The 19,325-nt window shown below is 48.6% G+C and overlaps 1 protein-coding gene across 1 annotated transcript in view; it reads right to left on the reverse strand.

The window, feature by feature from the left end:
• LOC147096137 (von Willebrand factor A domain-containing protein 7-like) overlaps positions 1-19,325 on the reverse strand; it is a 64,164-nt gene continuing 44,839 nt past the window's right edge. Inside the window, exons 10-16 of the mRNA XM_085973784.1 lie at positions 16,465-16,637; positions 13,655-13,769; positions 11,709-11,910; positions 9,501-9,582; positions 5,212-5,441; positions 2,985-3,072; positions 1-873 (exon numbers count right to left, since the gene is read on the reverse strand). Coding sequence (XP_085829910.1) covers positions 754-873; positions 2,985-3,072; positions 5,212-5,441; positions 9,501-9,582; positions 11,709-11,910; positions 13,655-13,769; positions 16,465-16,637 — 1,010 coding nt within the window. The 3' untranslated portion in view covers positions 1-753. The remainder of the gene's footprint in view (positions 874-2,984; positions 3,073-5,211; positions 5,442-9,500; positions 9,583-11,708; positions 11,911-13,654; positions 13,770-16,464; positions 16,638-19,325) is intronic.

Consider the following 19,325-nt stretch of genomic DNA (forward strand, 5'->3'; position numbering starts at 1 on the left):
TTATTTAATGTCCACAGATCAATTTACTATTTAAATGGGTGTATAATAAGTGCATCCAAATACTAGAGAGCGAAGGAAAAGTGGAATCAATGAAAGAAGCTGCAGCGTCTGAAAGCGGGAACGACACACCAAAAAAATGTCTTCATTCTCGGGGTGTGGGCATCACCGGGAAGGCCGGCAATTATCGCCCATCCCTCGGTATATGGAGTGTACATTGTGAAATTGCACGAGTCATTTTATATCCCTTAAAATGAATGGAGTTAAAATTAAGGGCTGAGGGTGTGGGGCAGGTGTGCAATTTCCTGTGGGTTGGGGAGTGGGGGGGTTAGGTTAAAATTGCGCCAGACCTGCACCCACAGCCCAGTGCCAAGAAATGTACCTTCTGCTTTCACTTTGCTTCCCACCTGCTGACGGATTCTTCAACCTTGGAGATCATTTTAGTCATTTTCCAAGTCCCACAAAATCTTAACAGTTACGAAAATGCTCCCCCCCCGCGCACCCCCGCACCCACCCCCCTCCTTCCCCATGCAATGTTTTAGTGCAAGGTAGCTCCTGTGCGAAGGGATGATAAGATTGAAAAAAAAAACATTGTAATTTCAGAACTATTTGGCAATAATGGAGAGGGAGCTCCTGCAACAATAAGCTCCCTGCCAGTTGATAGCGAGTGTTGAAAGGCTGGGGAGGGGAGGGGCGGGCGGGGTCCTGACCGCACGCCGGGAAACGGGATGGACATGGGTTTCGCCCACCCCGGGTCTACACAGCTTCATCTTTTCGCCTCAGGCAGCAAAGCACGGCGCAGGTGATGGCGAGGATCAGCACTATAATTGTCGCCACTGCGCAGATCACTGCCGTGATGTTGACTCCGTTTGTAATCTGATAAAACACAAGAAGAGAGGTGTGTGATGAGAGGGAGAGAGAAAGAAAGGGGACGGTACTAAACAAAACCTGAAAACTCACTCAGTAACAGTTACAGAAACTGCCCACCCGGCCCAACTGGTCTATGCTGCTGTTTATGCTCCACACGAGCCTCCTCCCACCCCTCTTCCTCTCACCCCATCAACATATCCTTCTATTCCTTTCTCCCTCATGTGCCTATCCAGCTTCCCCTTAAATGCATCTGTGCTATTCACCTCAACCACTCCCTGTGGTAGTGAGTTCCACATTCTCACCACTCTCTGGGTAAAGGAGTTTCTCCCGAATTCTCTATTGGTTTATTAGTGACTATCTTATATTTATGGCCCCTAGTTCTGGTCTCCCCCCACAAGTGGAAACATCTTCTCTACGTCTATCAAACCCTTTCATAATCTTAAAGACCTCCATCAGGTCACCCCTCAGTCTTCTCTTTTCTAGAGAAAAGAGCCCCAGCCTGTTCACTCTTTCCTGATTGGTACAACCTCTCAGTCCTGGTATCATCCTTGTAAATCTTTTTTGCACCTTCTCCCGTGCCTCTATGTCTTTTTTATAATACGGAGACCAGAACTGTTCACGGAACTCCAAGTGTGGTCCAATCAAGGTTCGATACACATTTAACATCACGTCTCTGCTTTTTGATTCTATCCCTCTAGAAATGAACCCCAGTGCTTGGTTTACTTTTTTAAATTAACTTATTAACCTACGTGGCTACTTTTAGTAATCTGTGTATCTGTGCCACCAGATCTCTCTGTTCCTCTACCCCATTTAGATGCTTATTTTTCAACAAGTATGTGGCCTCCTCATTCTTTCTACCAAAATGTACCGCCTCACACTTATTATCTTGAAGTTACCTTAATAATCTCAATTTCCTATGAACTAAACTCCAATTCTCTCCTCTCCTCTCCTGCAAGCACTAACTCACCCTGGGATACTGTTCCATTGCCACTCTTTATACGTGAGTCTTGACAATGAATGCTGGAAGGCTAGTGACCCTGAGGGAAGGGAATCACAGTCAAGTCCAATCCCGTTGTCACCCACACACATACACGTGCACACTTTCCGTTGGGGTCATTGGCGAGTGAGCATGACAGCTGATGTGTCATGGACAGATGCATCTACAACAGGTAGATTGCTGATGACACGGTCAAGTAGGTTTTTCCCCCAGGAGTGTGAAGGAATATTCTCCACGTGCCTGGATGAGTGCAGCTCCAACAACACTCACGAAAGTCGACACCATCCAGGACAAATCAGCCCGTTTGTTTGGCAGCCCATCCACCGCCTTAAACATTCACTCCCTCCACCACCGGCGTACCGTGACTGCAGTGTGTACTATCTACAAGATGCACAGCAGCAACTCGCCAAGGCTTCTTCGACTGCACCTCCCAAACCCCCGACCTCTACTGCCCAGAAGGACAAGGGCAGCAGGCCCATGGGAACCACATCACCTCCAAGTTCCCCTCCAAGTCACACACCATCCGGACTTGGAAATACATCAGCCGTTCCTTCATTGTCGCTGGGTCAAAATCCTGGAACTCCCTCCCTAACAGCACTGTGGGAGTACCTTCACCACACGGACTGCAGCGGTTCAAGAAGGCAGCTCACCACCACCTTCTCAAGGGCAATTAGGGATGGGCAATAAATACTGGCCTTGCCAGCGATGCCCACATCCCATGAATGAATTTTTAAAAAGCAAGAAATCTGGCTGCCTTCCCCCCCCCCCCCCCCCAACCCCACTACCCCTTCCTCCCTCACCCATGGCCAAGAAGGCCAATGGTAACACCCTCACTGCCACCCTGACTCAGATCAGCTAACTCGGACAGAGACCAGGGATTTTGAACCTCTGGACCTTCTGATCCATATGGGCTCAGCATCAATCCAATGAGCCTTCAGGGGAGCTTCCCCAAGAAGAAAGAACGTAAGGAACTTGCAAATGGACTTTCAGCCCCTCAGGACGTCCCAAAGCGCTCTCAGGCCAATGAAGTCCTTTTCGAAGAGTAGCCACTATTGTAATGTGGGGGATCGGCATGTGCGTAACATTGAATGGTACTTTTGAAACGATAAGGAAGACTTACAGGTTGTGTGAAGTCTACAAGAAGCTCCTTGGAATTCCCAAACTCGTCCATTATCAGAAGGCGGACGGATGCGGAACAGCAGTCCAATCTGCGGAGAAAAAGCCCATTGAGATTCGGCTCATGCTAACCTCACGTGACGTGGTCTCCTTGTGGTGAACGACTTCCTTGGACTTCTGCCCGTAAAGTGGGGAGCAGAAGGTGGTCCTTCCAATCAGTAACTCTGATTTTAATTGGGGGGGGGCGCGGGTACAGTGGGTGCGACCGCCCCCCCAAAGCGGGCGGTGCACCAGGGGAGTCTGCGGATCTTATCGGCTGGGCCTCATTTGACCGACTACCTGGGCGGGAGCAGGGAGTTGGACGGCAGGAGGCCGCAGCCGGGGACACGCAGGAACGGCGATGGGCCGAATGGCCTCCTTCTGTCCTGTAAAATCCTGAGCGTCTAGACGAGGTGGGGGGGTCACTAGATAGTGATCAGGAGTGGGAGCACTGGCTAATCTTTCCTCCTTTCTGTCCGGAGGTAATGAGAGAAATCAGGACCCCCTACATCTGGGGAGTCTTGAACCAGGGGGGTCACAGTCTCAGAATAAGGGGTCGGCCATTTAGGACTGGGAGGAGGAGAAATTTCTTCACTCAGAGGGTGGTGAATCTTTGGAATTCTCTACCCCAGAGGGCTGTGGAGGCTCAGTCGTTGAGTATTTTCAAGACAGAGATGGATAGATTTTGAATATTAAGGGAATCAAGGGATATGGGGATAGTGCAGGAAAGTGGGGATGAGGTAGAAGATTAGCCATGATCTTATTGAATGGCGGAGTAGGCTCGAAGGGCCGAATGGCCGACTCCTGCTCCTACTTCTTATGTTCTTACCGGCTCAGATCTATTAGCTCAGAACTGGGAATTTGAAACAGGGACCTTTTTCCTCTGTAGTGACACAGCACCACATTGTAAGTAAAGGGTTAATCAGACTGTCCTGAGGTCTGCTAACGTTAGAGCGCTATTGTTTTCTTTTGATCTTGTAGTAATAGTAACCGTCAGCTTTTGCCTGTTTAGTGAAGAAGTATAAGTCATCTTAGATGCAGTGTCCACCGAATGGTTTGAATTAAGGCTGACCTTAAATGGTCAGTTTGGATATTAAAACCTAATTAAAAGGCATATACTTCGGAGAACTTTAGTTAGTTGAGGACAAGTTCTGTAGAAGGGAGCATCTGTGAATAGATCGCCCTTTTCCCAGGCAGGAGATTAGTACAGAACGGTACAGATTTATAACGAGAAGTTGCACTGGGTATAATCAAGAGTGTAGATAACAAAGTTGGGGAGCTGTACCGGTCTATCGAAAACAAAAAGAACTGGTTTAAACTAAAGTTATCGATAAGGGACAAGGGAAGCAGCTGCTTAAAATTAAACCTTCTATGGACTTGTATGAGGTGCTGCAGAAATGTGTGGAATTTCCCACAAAAGGTACATAAACTGGGCGTTGGAACAGAGATTTAGGATTCGATGGTCTGCAGCTCTGAATTGTAACACATTTAAGTTCTCCAGCTAAAACTGGCACAGTTTTGCCATATGTACTGCTATTTAGTCTATGTTTAATTATTGCATACTTAATAACCCTGTGACATCTGACATTCAATCTTGCAAACCCTGTTGATTTGAGGAGTAACTTACCAGTAAGAACACACATACTTACCGCGCCTCTATGATCATAGAATCATAGAATGGTTACAGCATTCGGCCCATCGAGCCCGTGCCAGCTCGCTGCAAGAGCACCTCAGCTGGTCCCACTCCCCCGTCCTTTCTCCGTGTCCCTGCAATTTTTTTTTCAGTAGGTACTTATCCAATTCCCTTTTGAAAGCCATGGTCGAGTCTGCCTCCACCACCCTTTCAGGCAGTGCATTCCAGATCATAACCACTCGCTGCATAAAATTTTATTTCTTCATGTCGCCTTTGGATCTTCTGCCAATCACCTTAAATCTGTGTCCTCTGGTTCTCGACCCTTCCGCCAATGGGAACAGCGTCTCTCTATCTATTCTGTCTAGACCCATCATGATTTTGAACACCTCCATCAACTCTCCTCTTAACCTTCTCTGCTCTGAGGAGAACCACCCCAGCTTCTCCAGTCTATCCACATAACTGAAGTCCCTCATCCTTGGAATCATTCTTGTTAACCTAATACCATCACTTTGCAATAGATTAACATCAGGAGAGTGAGGCAAGCAGGCAGTGCACTTACCGGATGGAGCAGTTGTACTGTTTGACACCAGTGACCGTTACCATCGAACAAAGGGGCTGGTGGTCAGTGTCTGGAGCTCGGACAGTTAAAGATCCCGTCGGACCTTCATCCCACGCGATGAAGTCGATCCCCCAGTCGTGAGTGCTGCAGTCTGGACTGTGTTGCTGATCGGCAGTACAATTGCCAATGTACATCGTGATGTTGTACTGTGGCGGTATTTCATCCGTTATCTGGAACATAGGAATACACAAACAGGAGGAGGTCATTCACTCAGTTAATTCCAGAGATGAGGGGTTGACTTATGAGGAAAGGTTGAGCAGGCTGGGCCTATACTCATTGGAGTTTAGAAGAATGAGAGGTGATCTTATTGAAACATATAAGACACTGAGGGGGGCTTGACGGGGTAGAGGCTGAGAGGATGTTTCCCCTCGTGGGGGAATCTAGAACTCGGGGGCATAGTTTCAAAATAAAGGGTCGCCCTTTTAGAACTGAGATAAGGAGGAATTTCTTCTCTCAGACGGTCGTAAATCTGTGGAATTCTCTGCCCCAGAGAGCCGTGGAGGCTGGGTCATTTAAATACATTAGACATAAAGGAGATAGACAGATTTTTGCAAGATAAGGGAGTGAAGGGTTATGGGGAGCGGGCTGGGAAGTGGCTTTGAGCCCAAGATCAGCCATGATCTTATTGAATGGCGGAGCAGGCTCGAGGGGCCAAGTGGCCTATTCCTGCTCCTATTTCTTATGTTCTTATGTTCAGTCTGTCGAGCCTGTTCCACCATTCAATTAGATCATGATTGATCTGTATCTTAACTACATCTACCCGCCTTCATCCCGTAACCCTTAATACCCTTGCCTAACAAAAATCTATCAGTCTCCGTTTTGAAATTTTCAATTGACCCCCCAGACTCAACAGCTTTTTGAGAAGCGCGAATTCCAGATTTCTACTACCCCTTGTGTGAAGAAGTGCTTCCTGACATCACCCTGAAGGGCCGAGCTCGAATTGTTCTTGTTCTGGACTCCCCACCCCCACCCCCACCCCCCCCCCCCCCCCCACTAAAGGGAAAAGCTTCTCTCTAGCTACATTTTCAAATCCTTTAACCATCTTGACCAGCCAGAGTGGAGGATTTTTGGGAAGGACGATGGTGCAGACTGTCCCATTCCTACACCGGGGATCATTGGGTGCAGCCAATATTGGAAAATTGGGACAGGCGGAGCGCACCGCCCTAACGGAGCCAGGTCCGAAATTCCGTCCATTCCTTGCAGAGCTATGGGGACAGAGCGAGGGGAGTGGGACTAATTGGCTAGCTCTTTCAAAAGAGACAGCAAAGGCACGATGGGCCGAATGACCTTCGTCTGCGCTGTACGATTCTTTGATTCTATTGGACGGGCTCCATCAGGGTCGACCGATTTTCACCTATTCAGTGCGCTCGGGAATCTATTAATCCCAGGAGCAGGAACGGGGAAAATCCGCTCTAATAATAAGTAGAAAGAGAGAAGGAAGGGAAAAAAAGAAATCAGAAAGAGAGGGAGAGGGAGAAGAAGCAGCATAAACTAGGAAGTTATGTACTGCAACCCTGCAGCAGAATATCTGAACCGTTTCATTGGCTTCTCTATTTTATTCAATTTCCCATTTCCTTATCAAACTCTTTGCTACTCTTCAAAAAAAAACATAACTCTCTACTAATCCAAAGTGCACCTGACGGATGCTCTCTTCATGGTGAAGCCTTTTCCAACAACTCTGTCTCGCTCCCTGACAGGATAAAAGGAAAAGCTGGTTCTCTGATAGATGCACTCCAACCTCATATCTCTCCTTGCTCTTTCACTATCTTTCTTGTCTCTTTATTGTCGTTATTGTTCCTCTCTAAGCACCAGATGCTCTTCTACATTTTCTTCCCCCCATGGTGTGCATGTCAAGGCTCATCCCTGTTGACTTCTACTCTAACTGAGCCTTTCTCAGGACCTCAAAGGACAGAGTCTGACCCACCGCACTGCCCAGTCCCAGAGGGGGAAAGGACAGTCTGACCCACCGCACCGCCCAGTCCCAGAGGGGGAAAGGACAGTGTCTGATGCATTGCACCACCCAGTCCCAGAGGGAGAAACATAGAAACATAGAAGATAGGAGCAGGAGTAGGCCATTTGGCCCCTTGAGCCTGCTCCGCCATTCAATGAGATCATGGCTGATCATCCAAATTCAGTACCCGGTCCCTGCTTTCTCCCCATACCCCTTGATCCCTTTAGCCTTAAGAAATATATCCAACTCCTTCTTGAATATATTTAATGTATTGGCCTCTACTGCCTTCTGTGGTAGAGAATTCCACAGGTTCACCACTCTCTGGGTGAAGAAATTCCTCCTCATTTCTGTCCTAAATGACCTACCCCTTATCCTTAGACTGTGACCCCTGGTTCCGGACTCCCTGACCATCGGGAACATCCTTCCTGCATCTAGTCTGTCCAGTCCTGTCAGAGTTTTATAAGTTTCAATGAGATCCCTTCTCATTCTTCTAAACTCCAGCGAGTACAAGCCCAATCAACCCAATCTCTCCTCATACGTCATTCCTGCCATCCCAGGTATCAGCCTGGTGAATCTTCGCTGAACTCCTTCCATGGCAAGAACATCCTTCCTCAGATAAGGTGACCAAAACTGCACACAATACTCAAGATATGGTCTCACCAAGGCCCTGTATAACTGCAGCAAGACATCCTTGTTCCTGTACTCAAACCCTCTCGCTACGAAGGCCAACATGCCATTTGCCTTCTTAACCGCCTGCTGCACCTGCATGCTTACCTTCAGCGACTGGTGCACAAGGACACCCAGGTCTCGTTGCACTTCCCCTTCTCCCAATCTATTGCCATTCAAATAATAATCTGCCTTCCTGTTTTTGCCACCAAAGTGGATAACCTCACATTTATCCACGTTATATTGCATCTGCCATGCTTTTGCCCAATCACCCAACCTGTCTAAATCATCCTGGAATTTCTCAACATCTTCCTCACAGCACACACGCCCAGCCAACTTTGTGTCATCTGCAAATTTGGAGATATTACATCTTGTTCCCTTGTCTAGATCATTAATATATATTGTGAATAGCTGGGGTCCAAGGACCGATCCCTGCGGTACCCCACTAGTCACTGCCTGCCACTCGGAAAAAGACCCGTTTATTCCAACTCTTTGCTTTCTGTCTGCCAACCAGTTCTCTATCCAAGTCAATACCTTGCCCCCAATCCCATGTGCCTTAATTTTACACGCTAATCTCTTATGCGGGACCTTATCGAAAGCCTTCTGAAAGTCCAAATACACCACATCCACTGGTTCTCCCTTATCTATTTTACCAGTTACATCCTCAAAAAATTCCAGTAGATTAGTCAAGCACGATTTACCTTCTGTAAATCCATGTTGACTTTGTCTGATCCTGTCACTGTTTTCCAAGTGCACTGCTATTACATCTTTTATGATGGACTCTAGCATTTTCCCCACTACCGATGTCAGGCTTACCGGTCTGTAATTCCCTGTTTTTTCTCTACCACCTTTTTTGAATAGTGGGGTAACATTAGCTACCCTCCAATCCATGGGTACTGTTCCAGATTCCATCGAATGTTGGAAGATGATCAGCAATGCATCTATTATTTCTAGGGCCACTTCCTTAAGTACCCTAGGACAGTGTCTGACCCACCGCACCACACAGTCCCAGAGGGGGAAAAGGACAGTGTCTGACCCACTGCACCGCCCAGTCCCAGAGGGGGAAAGGACAGTGTCTGACCCACTGCACCACACAGTCCCAGAGGAGGAAAGGACAGTGTCTGACCCACTGCACCACCCAGTCCCAGAGGGGAAAAGGAGTGTCTGACCCACTGCACCACCCTGTCCCAGAGAGGGAAAGGACAGTGTCTGACCCACTGCACCCCCCAGTCCCAGAGGGGGAAAGGACAGTGTCTGACCCACTGTACCACCCACTCCCAGAGGTGGAAAGGACAGTGTCTGACCCAACACACCACCCATTCCCAGAGGGGGAAAGGACGGTGTCTGACCCAACGCACCACCCAGTCCCAGAGGGGGAAAGGACAGTGTCTGACCCACTGCACCACCCAGTCCCAGAGGGTGAAATGACAGTGTCTGAATCCACTGCATCACCCAGACCCAGAGGGGGAAAGGACAGTGTCCGACCCACTGCACCGTCCAATCTCCAAAAGGTTTGCTGGTCCCCAATGTCAACACTCTTAAATATTCTCAGCAACATTAGATTAGAGCACAGGCTATTTCCCAGGTTCATGTTCTTTATTGAGATACTGACCAAGATATCCTCTTGTATCACATTGATTGGGACCCTCACATAGTTATAGGCTGTCAGGCCTTTCGCTGTAAATGTCGCCATGCTGCAGAGACAAGGAATGAATATGGATCGTGTTAGAACTTACACAGCAGGGTGTAGAGCACCACCTCTATCTCCCACTCCTGTATCTTAAGGCCATTACTTCTGGCCATCTATCGGAGCTCCGACACACTTCAACATGGAGAAGTAGGACCCTACTCTATGATTCGCCGCCACGTTGAGCTCCCAGCCTCAAGCACTGAATGAAGACTCGTGGGGGTGAAATTGGAAATTGGGTGGGGGGTAAAATGGCAGGAATTCGCACCTGTCACCCGTTATACCACACGCCCCATATTCGGTCCCCTTTACTTCAATATTGGTTTGTGTGTCAGCCGAGGCTCAGTTGGTAGCACTCTCGCCTCTGAGTCAGAAGGTCGTGGGTTCATATTCCCACTCCAGAGACTTGAGCAGCAAAATCCAGGCCGACTCTCCCATTGCAGTACTGAGGGAGTGCTGCCCTGTCGGAGGTGCCGTCTTTCAGATGAAACGTTAATCCTCTCTCAGGTGGACGTAAAAGATCCCACGGCACTATTTCGAAGAAGAGCAGGGGTGAGTTATCCCTGGTGTTCTGGGCCAATGTTTATCCCTCAATCAACATCGCTGAAATGGATTATCCAGCCATTATCACATTGCTGTTTGTGGGAGCTTGCTGTGCACAAATTGGCTGCCGCGTTTCCTCCATTACAACAGTGACCACACTCCAAAATGTATTTCATTGGCTGTAAAGCACTTTGGGACGTCCTGAGGTCGTGAAAGTCTTTCTTTTTTCTTTCAATAGTGCTGGAAAATGGGATTAGAATAGACAGGGCTTGATGGCCAGCGCGGACATGGCGGGCCGAAGGGCCTCATTCTGTGCTGTATAACTCTATGACTCTATGACTAATGGACTATCGGGCGTGCGGTGTAACAGGCGGCAAGATCCATTCCGCCTGTTTGATCTCCCCCACCCAATGTCCGATATCACCCCCGCCCCGTGTGTTTACCCCAGGGTAGAGTAGAAAACTCAGAGGGCGAGTTATCACTGGGCACTCTGTCTCGCACACCCTTCCATCAGCTCATTTTCACAGCCGCATCGGCAGAAGCCGGGAGAGAGTGTGACCCCCGCACACACTGCCAACCGCAGAGCGGCCGTGGAAAGTAAAAGCATCGTCAGCGAGAGTATAACTGGTGTTAGATCTCTTACCTCCCCCAGCCCTACAACCGATATTCCCTTCAAGCTGTGCGGCCGGCTCGCCAGCTTTTAACTAGGAAAAATCGCGCCTGCACGGACTTTTGAATGGGCTGTGCAACGCCTTTAAGGGACCGCTCACACCAAAAAAAAAATTAAAGGGAACATTGACTACAACCCTCCGAGATCTCTTCGCTCCTCAAATTCTGGCCTCTTGCGCATCGCCCAATTTGGATCGCTCCACTGTTGGCGGCAGTGTCTTCAGCTGCCTGGGCCTTAAGCTCTGGAATTCCCTCCCTAAACCTCTCCGCCTCCCTCTCACCTTTAAAGCGCTCTTTAAAACCTACCTCTTTGGCCAAGCTTTTGGGTCGTCTGTCCAACTATCTCCTTATGTGGCTCGGCATCAAACCTTGTCTGGTAATCTCTCCTGTGAAGTTCCTTTGGGACGTTTTACTGCGTTAAAGGCAAGTTGTTGTCGTTTGCACACACCGCACCTCAGCGTTATCCGGACGATGTGGCATCCCTGCGACAGTAGGTGGCGATGTTGCCCTGTCTCTCTAGCAGCAGAGCGCTGGATTAGGCTTGCAAACAAACTTGGCTCAAGCTTGGAAACAAACACCAAATGGGAACTAATGGCTGTGTAAGGGAGCCAAGGATTGCCCAGGTGCCAGGAAGAAACCAAGAGGTTGGGCTTAAAGGTCGCTGAGCGCCAACTGAAATTGGGTCCGGAATTTGAACTGGAAGTACAGAGTGCGGGAATGGAGCAAGGGGCAGCCCTTACAAACGGGCACCAGTTTGACTGTGCAGTGAATGAATAGAAGGTTGGGACAAGGTTATTACATAACGCGTGTGCTCAAAGGGCATGGAATGTCTGTCTGTCTTTCTTTCTTCCTTCTCTCTCACTAGTGGTCCAGTGTCTATGGTGTGTCTATTGCCATTTACACTGCACAATGCTGACCTACCTGGATGCGGTCTCATTTATTCCTCCAGCATCGAACAAGGCTGCCACTGTGATGTTCTGACCTTGATTTAGATGCAGGTTTTTGGGATTGAATTCCTTTAGAAGACCAAGTTCATCCTTCACCTCAAAGGTAAAATCCATTCCATTCCCCTCGTTAACAACAAGAACTGATACTGATGTGTTTCCTCCAGGAACCAAGACGCCTGGTGAAATAGAGACAAATAGTCGTTTGAATAGACACTTCTTCGGGCGGACATTCCGTCAGTTCTGGGAAGTAACAGAATTGCCTTACATCAGGCACCCATTGTCACCATCAAACACTTCCAGATCAGTAACAGCATAGGTTAGATACAGAGTAAACTCCCTCTACACTGTCCCATCAAACACTCCCAGACCAGTAACAGCGCAGGTTAGATACAGAGTAAAGGTCCCTCTTCACTGTCCCATCAAACAATTCCAGATCAGTAACATCGCAAGTTAGATACAGAGTAAATTCCCTCTACACTGTCCCATCAAACACTACAACAGAACTTTACTCTGTATCTGACCCATGCTGTACCTGCCTTGGGAGTGTTTGATGGGACAGTGTAGAGGGAGCTTTACTCTGTATCTAACCAGTGCTGTACCTGCCCTGGGAGTGTTTGAGGGGACAATGAAGAGGGACCTTTACTCTGTATCTAACCCGTGCTGTACCTGCCCTGGGATCTTTGATGGGACAGTGTAGAGGGAGCTTTACTCTGTATCTAACCTGTGCTGTACCTGCCCTGGGAGTGTTTGGTGGGACAGTGTAGAGGGAGCTTTACACTGTATCTAACCCGTGCTGTACCTGCCCTGGGAGTGTTTCATGGGACAGTGTAGAGGGAGCGTTACTCTGTATCTAACTCGTGCTGTACCTGCCTTGGGAGTGTTCGATGGGACAGCGTAGAGTGAGCTTTACTCTGTATCTAACCCATGCTGTACCTGCCCTGGGAGTGTTTGATGGGACAGTGTAGAGGGAGCTTTACTCTGTATCTGACCCGTGCTGTATCTGCCCTGGGAGTGTTTGATGGGACAGTGTAGAGGGAGCTTTACTCTGTATCTGACCCGTGCTGTACCTGCCCTGGGAGTGTTTGATGGGACAGTGCAGAGGGAGCTTTACTCTGTATCTAACCCGTGCTGTACCTGCCCTGGGAGTGTTTGATGGGACAGTGCAGAGGAAGCTATGCTCTGTATCTAATCCCGTGCTGTACCTGCCCTGGGTGTGTTTGATGGGACAGTGTAGAGGGAGCTTTACTCTGTATCTAACTCGTGCTGTACCTGCCCTGGGAGTGTTTGATGGGACAGTGCAGAGGGAGCTTTACTCTGTATCTAATCCCGTGCTGTACCTGCCCTGGGAGTGTTTGATGGGACAGTATAGAGGGAGCTTTACTCTGTATCTGACCCGTGCTGTACCTGCCCTGGGAGTGTTTGATGGGACAGTGCAGAGGGAGCTTTACTCTGTATCTAACCCGTGCTGTACCTGCCCTGGGAGTGTTTGATGGGACAGTGCAGAGGGAGCTTTACTCTGTATCTAACCCATGCTGTACCTGCCCTGGGAGTGTTTGATGGGACAGTGCAGAGGGAGCTTTACTCTGTATCTAACCCGTGCTGTACCTGCCCTGGGAGTGTTTGATGGGACAGTGCAGAGGGAGCTTTACTCTGTATCTAACCCATGCTGTACCTGCCCTGGGAGTGTTTGATGGGACAGTGCAGAGGGAGCTTTATTCTGTATCTAACCCGTGCTGTACCTGCCCTGGGAGTGTTTGATGGGACAGTGCAGAGGGAGCTTTACTCTACCTAATCCCGTGCTGTACCTGCCCTGGGTGTGTTCAATGGGACACTGGGTTGCTGACCTTGATGCGCACAACACTGATGAAAAAAAGAAGCAATATGAAGTTCTGGGGTTGCTAAAACCAGCAAGGTTCTCACCGCTTTCACCGTCTTTCCTCAACACCTGAACTGCCTCCGTGGTGATCAGGTCCGAGTGCACTCTCCAGAAGTTCAGGCCTCCTCCTGTCCTCCCACTGATTCCTAGCCTTGAAGGCTGAAAGGACAATGACACAGGTCATCTCAACATGGTCTGATCACCTACTATCAGAGGACGCTCTTGGTCCAGCCCCACTTTTACATTCCACCGGTCACCTCCTGCAAACATCTAGCTCTGCTTCAGTCACAAGAGCTCTCATCACGGGGAAGTCAATTGGAGCCAAGCTGGGCGGAAGGAAAAGGGGAGAGAATGGAGTCATGGGCAGGGCTGAAAGAGGAATTGAAGAGAAAAACCTTCAGCGGGTTTCTTTAAAAAATAAAAAAGAAAGAGAAGAGGCAAGGAGAAGGGGATTTTGGATGAGCCTTTCCAGAAGGAAGGCCATGGTAGCTGAAATGGCTTCTACCAATAGTGGAGTGAAAACGATGGGGAACGAGGAGTTGATTGGTCAGCGGATGGACCTGAAAGAGGTCCTTAAACCGGGTGGGGCAAGACCATTTGAAGGTAATGCAAGGGCCATGAAAGTTGATTCATAAGGGTAAAGGCGACCCGTGGAGCCCGGTGACGGAAGTGCGGGGCTTCGAGTAAACAAGGACGTGACAACCAGCTTACCGAATGAGGCACAACTTTTGGAGGGTGCCTAGCTAGGAGAGCGGTGGGGAGCAATGAGCTGATAATGGCATTGTTTGGAGTCTCAGCAACAGTGGGGGAAAGGTACAGCAGAGGTGGTGCATATTGTGAAAGTGCAAGAAGGCGGTCTTAGTGACAGAGGGGGCGTGGGGAACGAAACCCAGCTTACGATCAAGGAATATGCCACCTTTGGAATAAAAGATCCCATGGCACTATTTCGACTTCTCAAAGCATTTTACAGCCAATGAAGTCCTTTTGAACTGTTGTAATGTGGGAAACGCAGCAGCCCATTTGCGCACAGCAAGGTCCCACAAACCGCAATGTGATAATGACCAGATCATCTGTTTTTAGTGATGTTGGTTGAGGGATAAACATTGGTCCCAGGACACCGGGGAGAACTCCCCCCTGCTCTTCTTCGAAATAGTGGCCATACAATCTCAGGCATCCACCTGAGAGGGAAGCTCCGCCAGTGCAGCACTCCTGCAGTACTGGCACCGGGAGAGTCAGCCTGGGTTATGCGCTCAAGTCTCTGGAGCGGGGACTTGAACCCACAACCTTCTGTCTCAGAGGCAAGAGCACTACCCACTGAGCCACGGCCGACACCCAAGGGCACGGGTCGTCCCCTGAGCCCCAACATTGCTAAGGGCACCAGAGGCCGCTGAATTGGCGCAGGCCAATGACTCCCCACTGCGATTGATCGCAGAGGAAACTGGGCCTATTCAGGGGGAAAAAAGCAGCAAATTGCTTGGCCACGTTTCTTCTCAGCCAGCTCAATATCTCCCAATAATTTCCTGGGGCAGGCACCGCAGCTATGGTGATACTGCCATGGTACCTCAGCCCCCACCTCCACCTTGGGGAATTTTCTCCCTGCCAGCCTTGCGGAGACTGGGAATCAAATCCTGTGCGATCACCAGCCCAGGAAGTGGATTTACTGGCTGCGACATGGAGAAGCTGCAACATACGCAACCGATCCAAAACTGGCTCGGAGGCAGGAAGCAGAGGGTAATGGTTGATGGGTGTTTTTGTGACTGGAAGGCTGTTTCCAGTGGGGTTCCGCAGGGCTCAGTACTAGGTCCCCTGCTATTTGTGGTATATATCAACGATCTAGACTTGAATGTAGGGGGTATGATCAAGAAGTTTGCAGATGACACTAAAATCGGCCGTGTGGTTGATACTGAAGAAGAAAGCTGTAGACTGCAGGAAAATATCAATGGACTGGTCAGGTGGGCAGAACAGTGGCAAATGGAATTCAATCAGGAGAATTGTGAGGTGATGCATTTGGGGAAGGCTAACAAGGCATGGGAATACACAATAAATGGTAGGACACTGAGAAGTGCAGAGGACCAGGGGGACCTTGGAGTGCATGTCCACAGATCCCTGAAGGTAGCAGGACAGGTAGATAAGGAGGCTAAGAAGGCATTCGGGATACTTGCCTTTATTAGCCGAGGCATAGAATACAAGAGCAGGGAGTTTATGCTTGAACTGTATAAAACACTAGTTAGGCCACAGCTAGAGTACTGCGTGCAGTTCTGGTCATCACATTACAGGAAGGATTTGATTGCACTAGAGAAGGTGCAGAGGAGATTTACGAGGGTGTTGCCAGGACTGGAGAATTTTAGCTATGAGGAAAGATTGGATCGGCTGGGGATGTTTTCTTTGGAACAGAGGAAGCTGAGGGGAGACCTTATTGAGGTGTGTAAAATTAAGAGAGGCCTAGATAGAGTGGATAGGAAGGACCTATTTCCCTTATCAGAGGGGTCAACAACCAGGGGGCACAGATTTAAAATAATTGGTAAGAGGTTTAGAGGGAATTTTTTTCACCCAGGGGGTGGTGGGGGTCTGGAACTCACTGTCTCAAAGGGTGGTAGAGGCAGAAACCCTCACCACATTTAAAAAGTGCTTGGATATGCACTTGAGGTGCCGCAACCTACGGACCACGTGCTGGAAAGTGGGATTAGGCTGGATAGCTCTTTGTCGGCCGGCACAGACATGATGGGCCGAATGGCCTCCTTCCATGCCGTAAATTTCTATGATTCTATGATTCTTCCGAAGCGTATCTTTATTCCCATCGCATTAAGAGTCCTGACAGAGGTGGGCTCTGGTCCCCCTGCTGTCCGACACTCACCGTGAGGGGAAATACCACCTTCACCGTTGCCATCAATCTGCCGCCCACGTTGCTAGTTTGCTGGCATTTCTTGTCGAGCTGCAGCTGACCATTTTCATCGAAGATCAACAGCTTTTCAACGGTAATGTTTTCCGTCTCGCCCAGCACCCAGATGGAGACAGTGTAGTTCATTCCTAGATTCAGGATTTACAAAGGAAAGATCATTTGTGTAATTGTCCTTCCTACTTTGGTAGGAAGAATAGAAAAGCAAAATCTTTTTTAAACGGTAAGAGACTAGTAAATGTTGGCAACAAAAACAACAACTTGCATTTATATAGCACCTTTAACGTAGTAAAAACGTCCCTTGGCGCTTCACAGGAGCGATTATCAGACAACATTTCACACCGAGCCACACAATGAGATATATGGGCAGATGGCCAAAAGTTTGGTCAAAGAGGTAGGTTTTAACATAAGGACATAAGAAATAGGAGCAGGAATAGGCCACTTGGCCCCTCGAGCCTGCTCCGCCATTCATTAAGTTCATGGCTGATCTTGGGCTCAAGGCCACTTCCCTGCCTGCTCCCCATAAGCCTTCACTCCCTTATCTTGTAAAAACCTGTCTATCTCCACCTTAAATATATTTAATGACCCAGCCTCCACAGCTCTCTGGGGCAGAGAATTCCACAGATTTATGACCCTCTGAGAGAAGAAATTCCTCCTCATCCCAGTTCTAAAAGGGACGTCTTAAAGGAGGAGAGACAGGTAGAGAGGCGGAGAGGTTTAGGGAGGGAATTCCAGAGCTTAGGGCCTGGGCAGCTGAAGGCACGGCCGCCAGTGGTGGAGGATGCGCAAGAGGCCAGAATTGGAGGAGGGCAGAGATCTCAGAGGGTTGCAGGACTGGAGTAGGTTACAGAGATAGGGAGGATGTGAGGCCATGGAGGGATTTGAACATGAGATTGAGAATTTTAAAATTGAGGCGTTGACAGACTGGGAGCCAATGTAGGTCAGCGAGCACCAGGGTGCTGGGTGAACGGGACTTGGTGCGAGTTAGGACACGGGCAGCAGAGTTTTGGATGAGCTCAGGTTTACGGAGGGTAAAAGATGGGAGGCCAGCCAGGAGCGGTTTGGAATAGTCAAGTCTAGAGGTAACAAAGGATGAGGGTTGCAGCAGCAGATGAGCTGAGGCAGGGGCCGAGTCAGCCAATGTTACGGAGGTGGAAGAAAGCAGTCTTGGTGATGGCACGGATATGTGGTCAGAAGCTCATCTTGGGGTCAAATACGACACTAAGGCAGGCAGAAGGACCTGGGTGTCCTTGTAGACAGATCACAGAAAGCTAACATGCAGGTTCAGCAAGAAATTATGAAGGCAAATGGTATGTTGGCCTTTATTGCAAAGGGTTGGAGTATAAGAGTAAGGAAGTCTTGCTGCAAATATATAGAGCTTTGGTGAGACCACACCTGGAGTACTGTGTACAGTTTTGGTCTTCTTACCTAAGGAAGGATATTCTTGCCATGGAGGGAATGCAATGAAGGTTCACTAGATTGATTCCTGGGATGAGGGATAGTCCTGTGAGGAGAGATTGAGTAGAATGGGCCTATATTCTCGAGTTTAGAAGAATGAGAGGTGAGCTCATTGGAACACATAATATTCTTAGAGGGATTGGCAGGGTAGATGCTGAGAGGTTGTTTCTCCAGGCTGGAAAGTCTAGAACTAGTCAGGATAAGGGGTCGGCCATTTAGGACTGTGATGAGGAGAAATTTCTTCACTCAGAGGGTGGTGAATCTTTGGAATTCTCTCCCCGAGAGGGCTGTGGATGCTCAGTCGTTGTGTATATTCAAGGCTGAGATAGAATGATTTTTGGACTCTCGGGGAATCAAGGGATATGGGGATCGGGTGGGAAAGTGGAGTTGAGGTCGAAGATCAGCCATGGTCTTATTGAATGGCTTGAGGGGCCGAATGGCCGACTTCTGCTCCTAATTCTTATGTTCTTATGTTTCAGTGCGTTGCAAAGTTGGTGTTAACATTCAACTGTTAGTCAACCTCCTTCCTGCTATGATCCACAACAACACGCTTCGAGTAAGCTCGAGACAGTTGATGGTGGAGTGCTCGGAACAGGCTTGATTCATGTATAGCACAGCTGATCGACCTGTACTGTACGCAAAGAGTGGCTTTCGGTTTCTGTACCTTTCGAGCCCTCCAAAGCACTGTTGAAAACAATGCTTCTTTATACATCTTATTTTGCCTACATCAAAGGTACATGTCACAGATAAGGCCTCATGACGTATCTGTTCTCGAATGCTTTGAACACCGTCTATTCACGTAAACATTCGTAGTTGTTTACTTCAGAGATACTTTTCTCAAACAACTCTCCCTGCCTTAACGGTTCTTGAATTCTTTGACGAATAGTTTTATTATATACTATAATATACTATTGTGGCAAAGCCATCAAGAGACTCTTGCAGTAACGTTTATAATTGTCTTTAACCATAGTTGTTACCTTTAAGTGTTTGCTCTGTTCAAACAGCGCGGGATCGATCAAATCGCGATCTGACGCGATGACGTCATCACGCGGGTCATGTGACGTTCCCAACGGCGGGAAACGTGATGACGTCATGGTGTCAGGGGGGTAGGGCGTTTCTGGAGTTCTCGTGGATCCAGCTAGTGTACAGACCTGTGTGGAGTTTCTCCTGCGTTCTTTTGTTTGCAACTGTTTCAGTACATTAAACCACGTTTGTTTAACTGTCAGTTTCAACCTCAGTATTTTCGTAGTAGTGTGAAGACACCTACACTATCCCTTTGCCTATGTTTATAACACCAGCCACTAAAGTCATGCTTCAATCACTCATGGTGGATGTCTTCCCAGTCACTTATTTATTTGCAC

This window comes from Somniosus microcephalus, unplaced genomic scaffold (genome assembly GCF_052327205.1).
Source record: "Somniosus microcephalus isolate GS21.2 unplaced genomic scaffold, FLI_Smic_1.0 unresolved_chr1, whole genome shotgun sequence".
NCBI classification, from domain to species: Eukaryota; Metazoa; Chordata; class Chondrichthyes; order Squaliformes; family Somniosidae; genus Somniosus; species Somniosus microcephalus.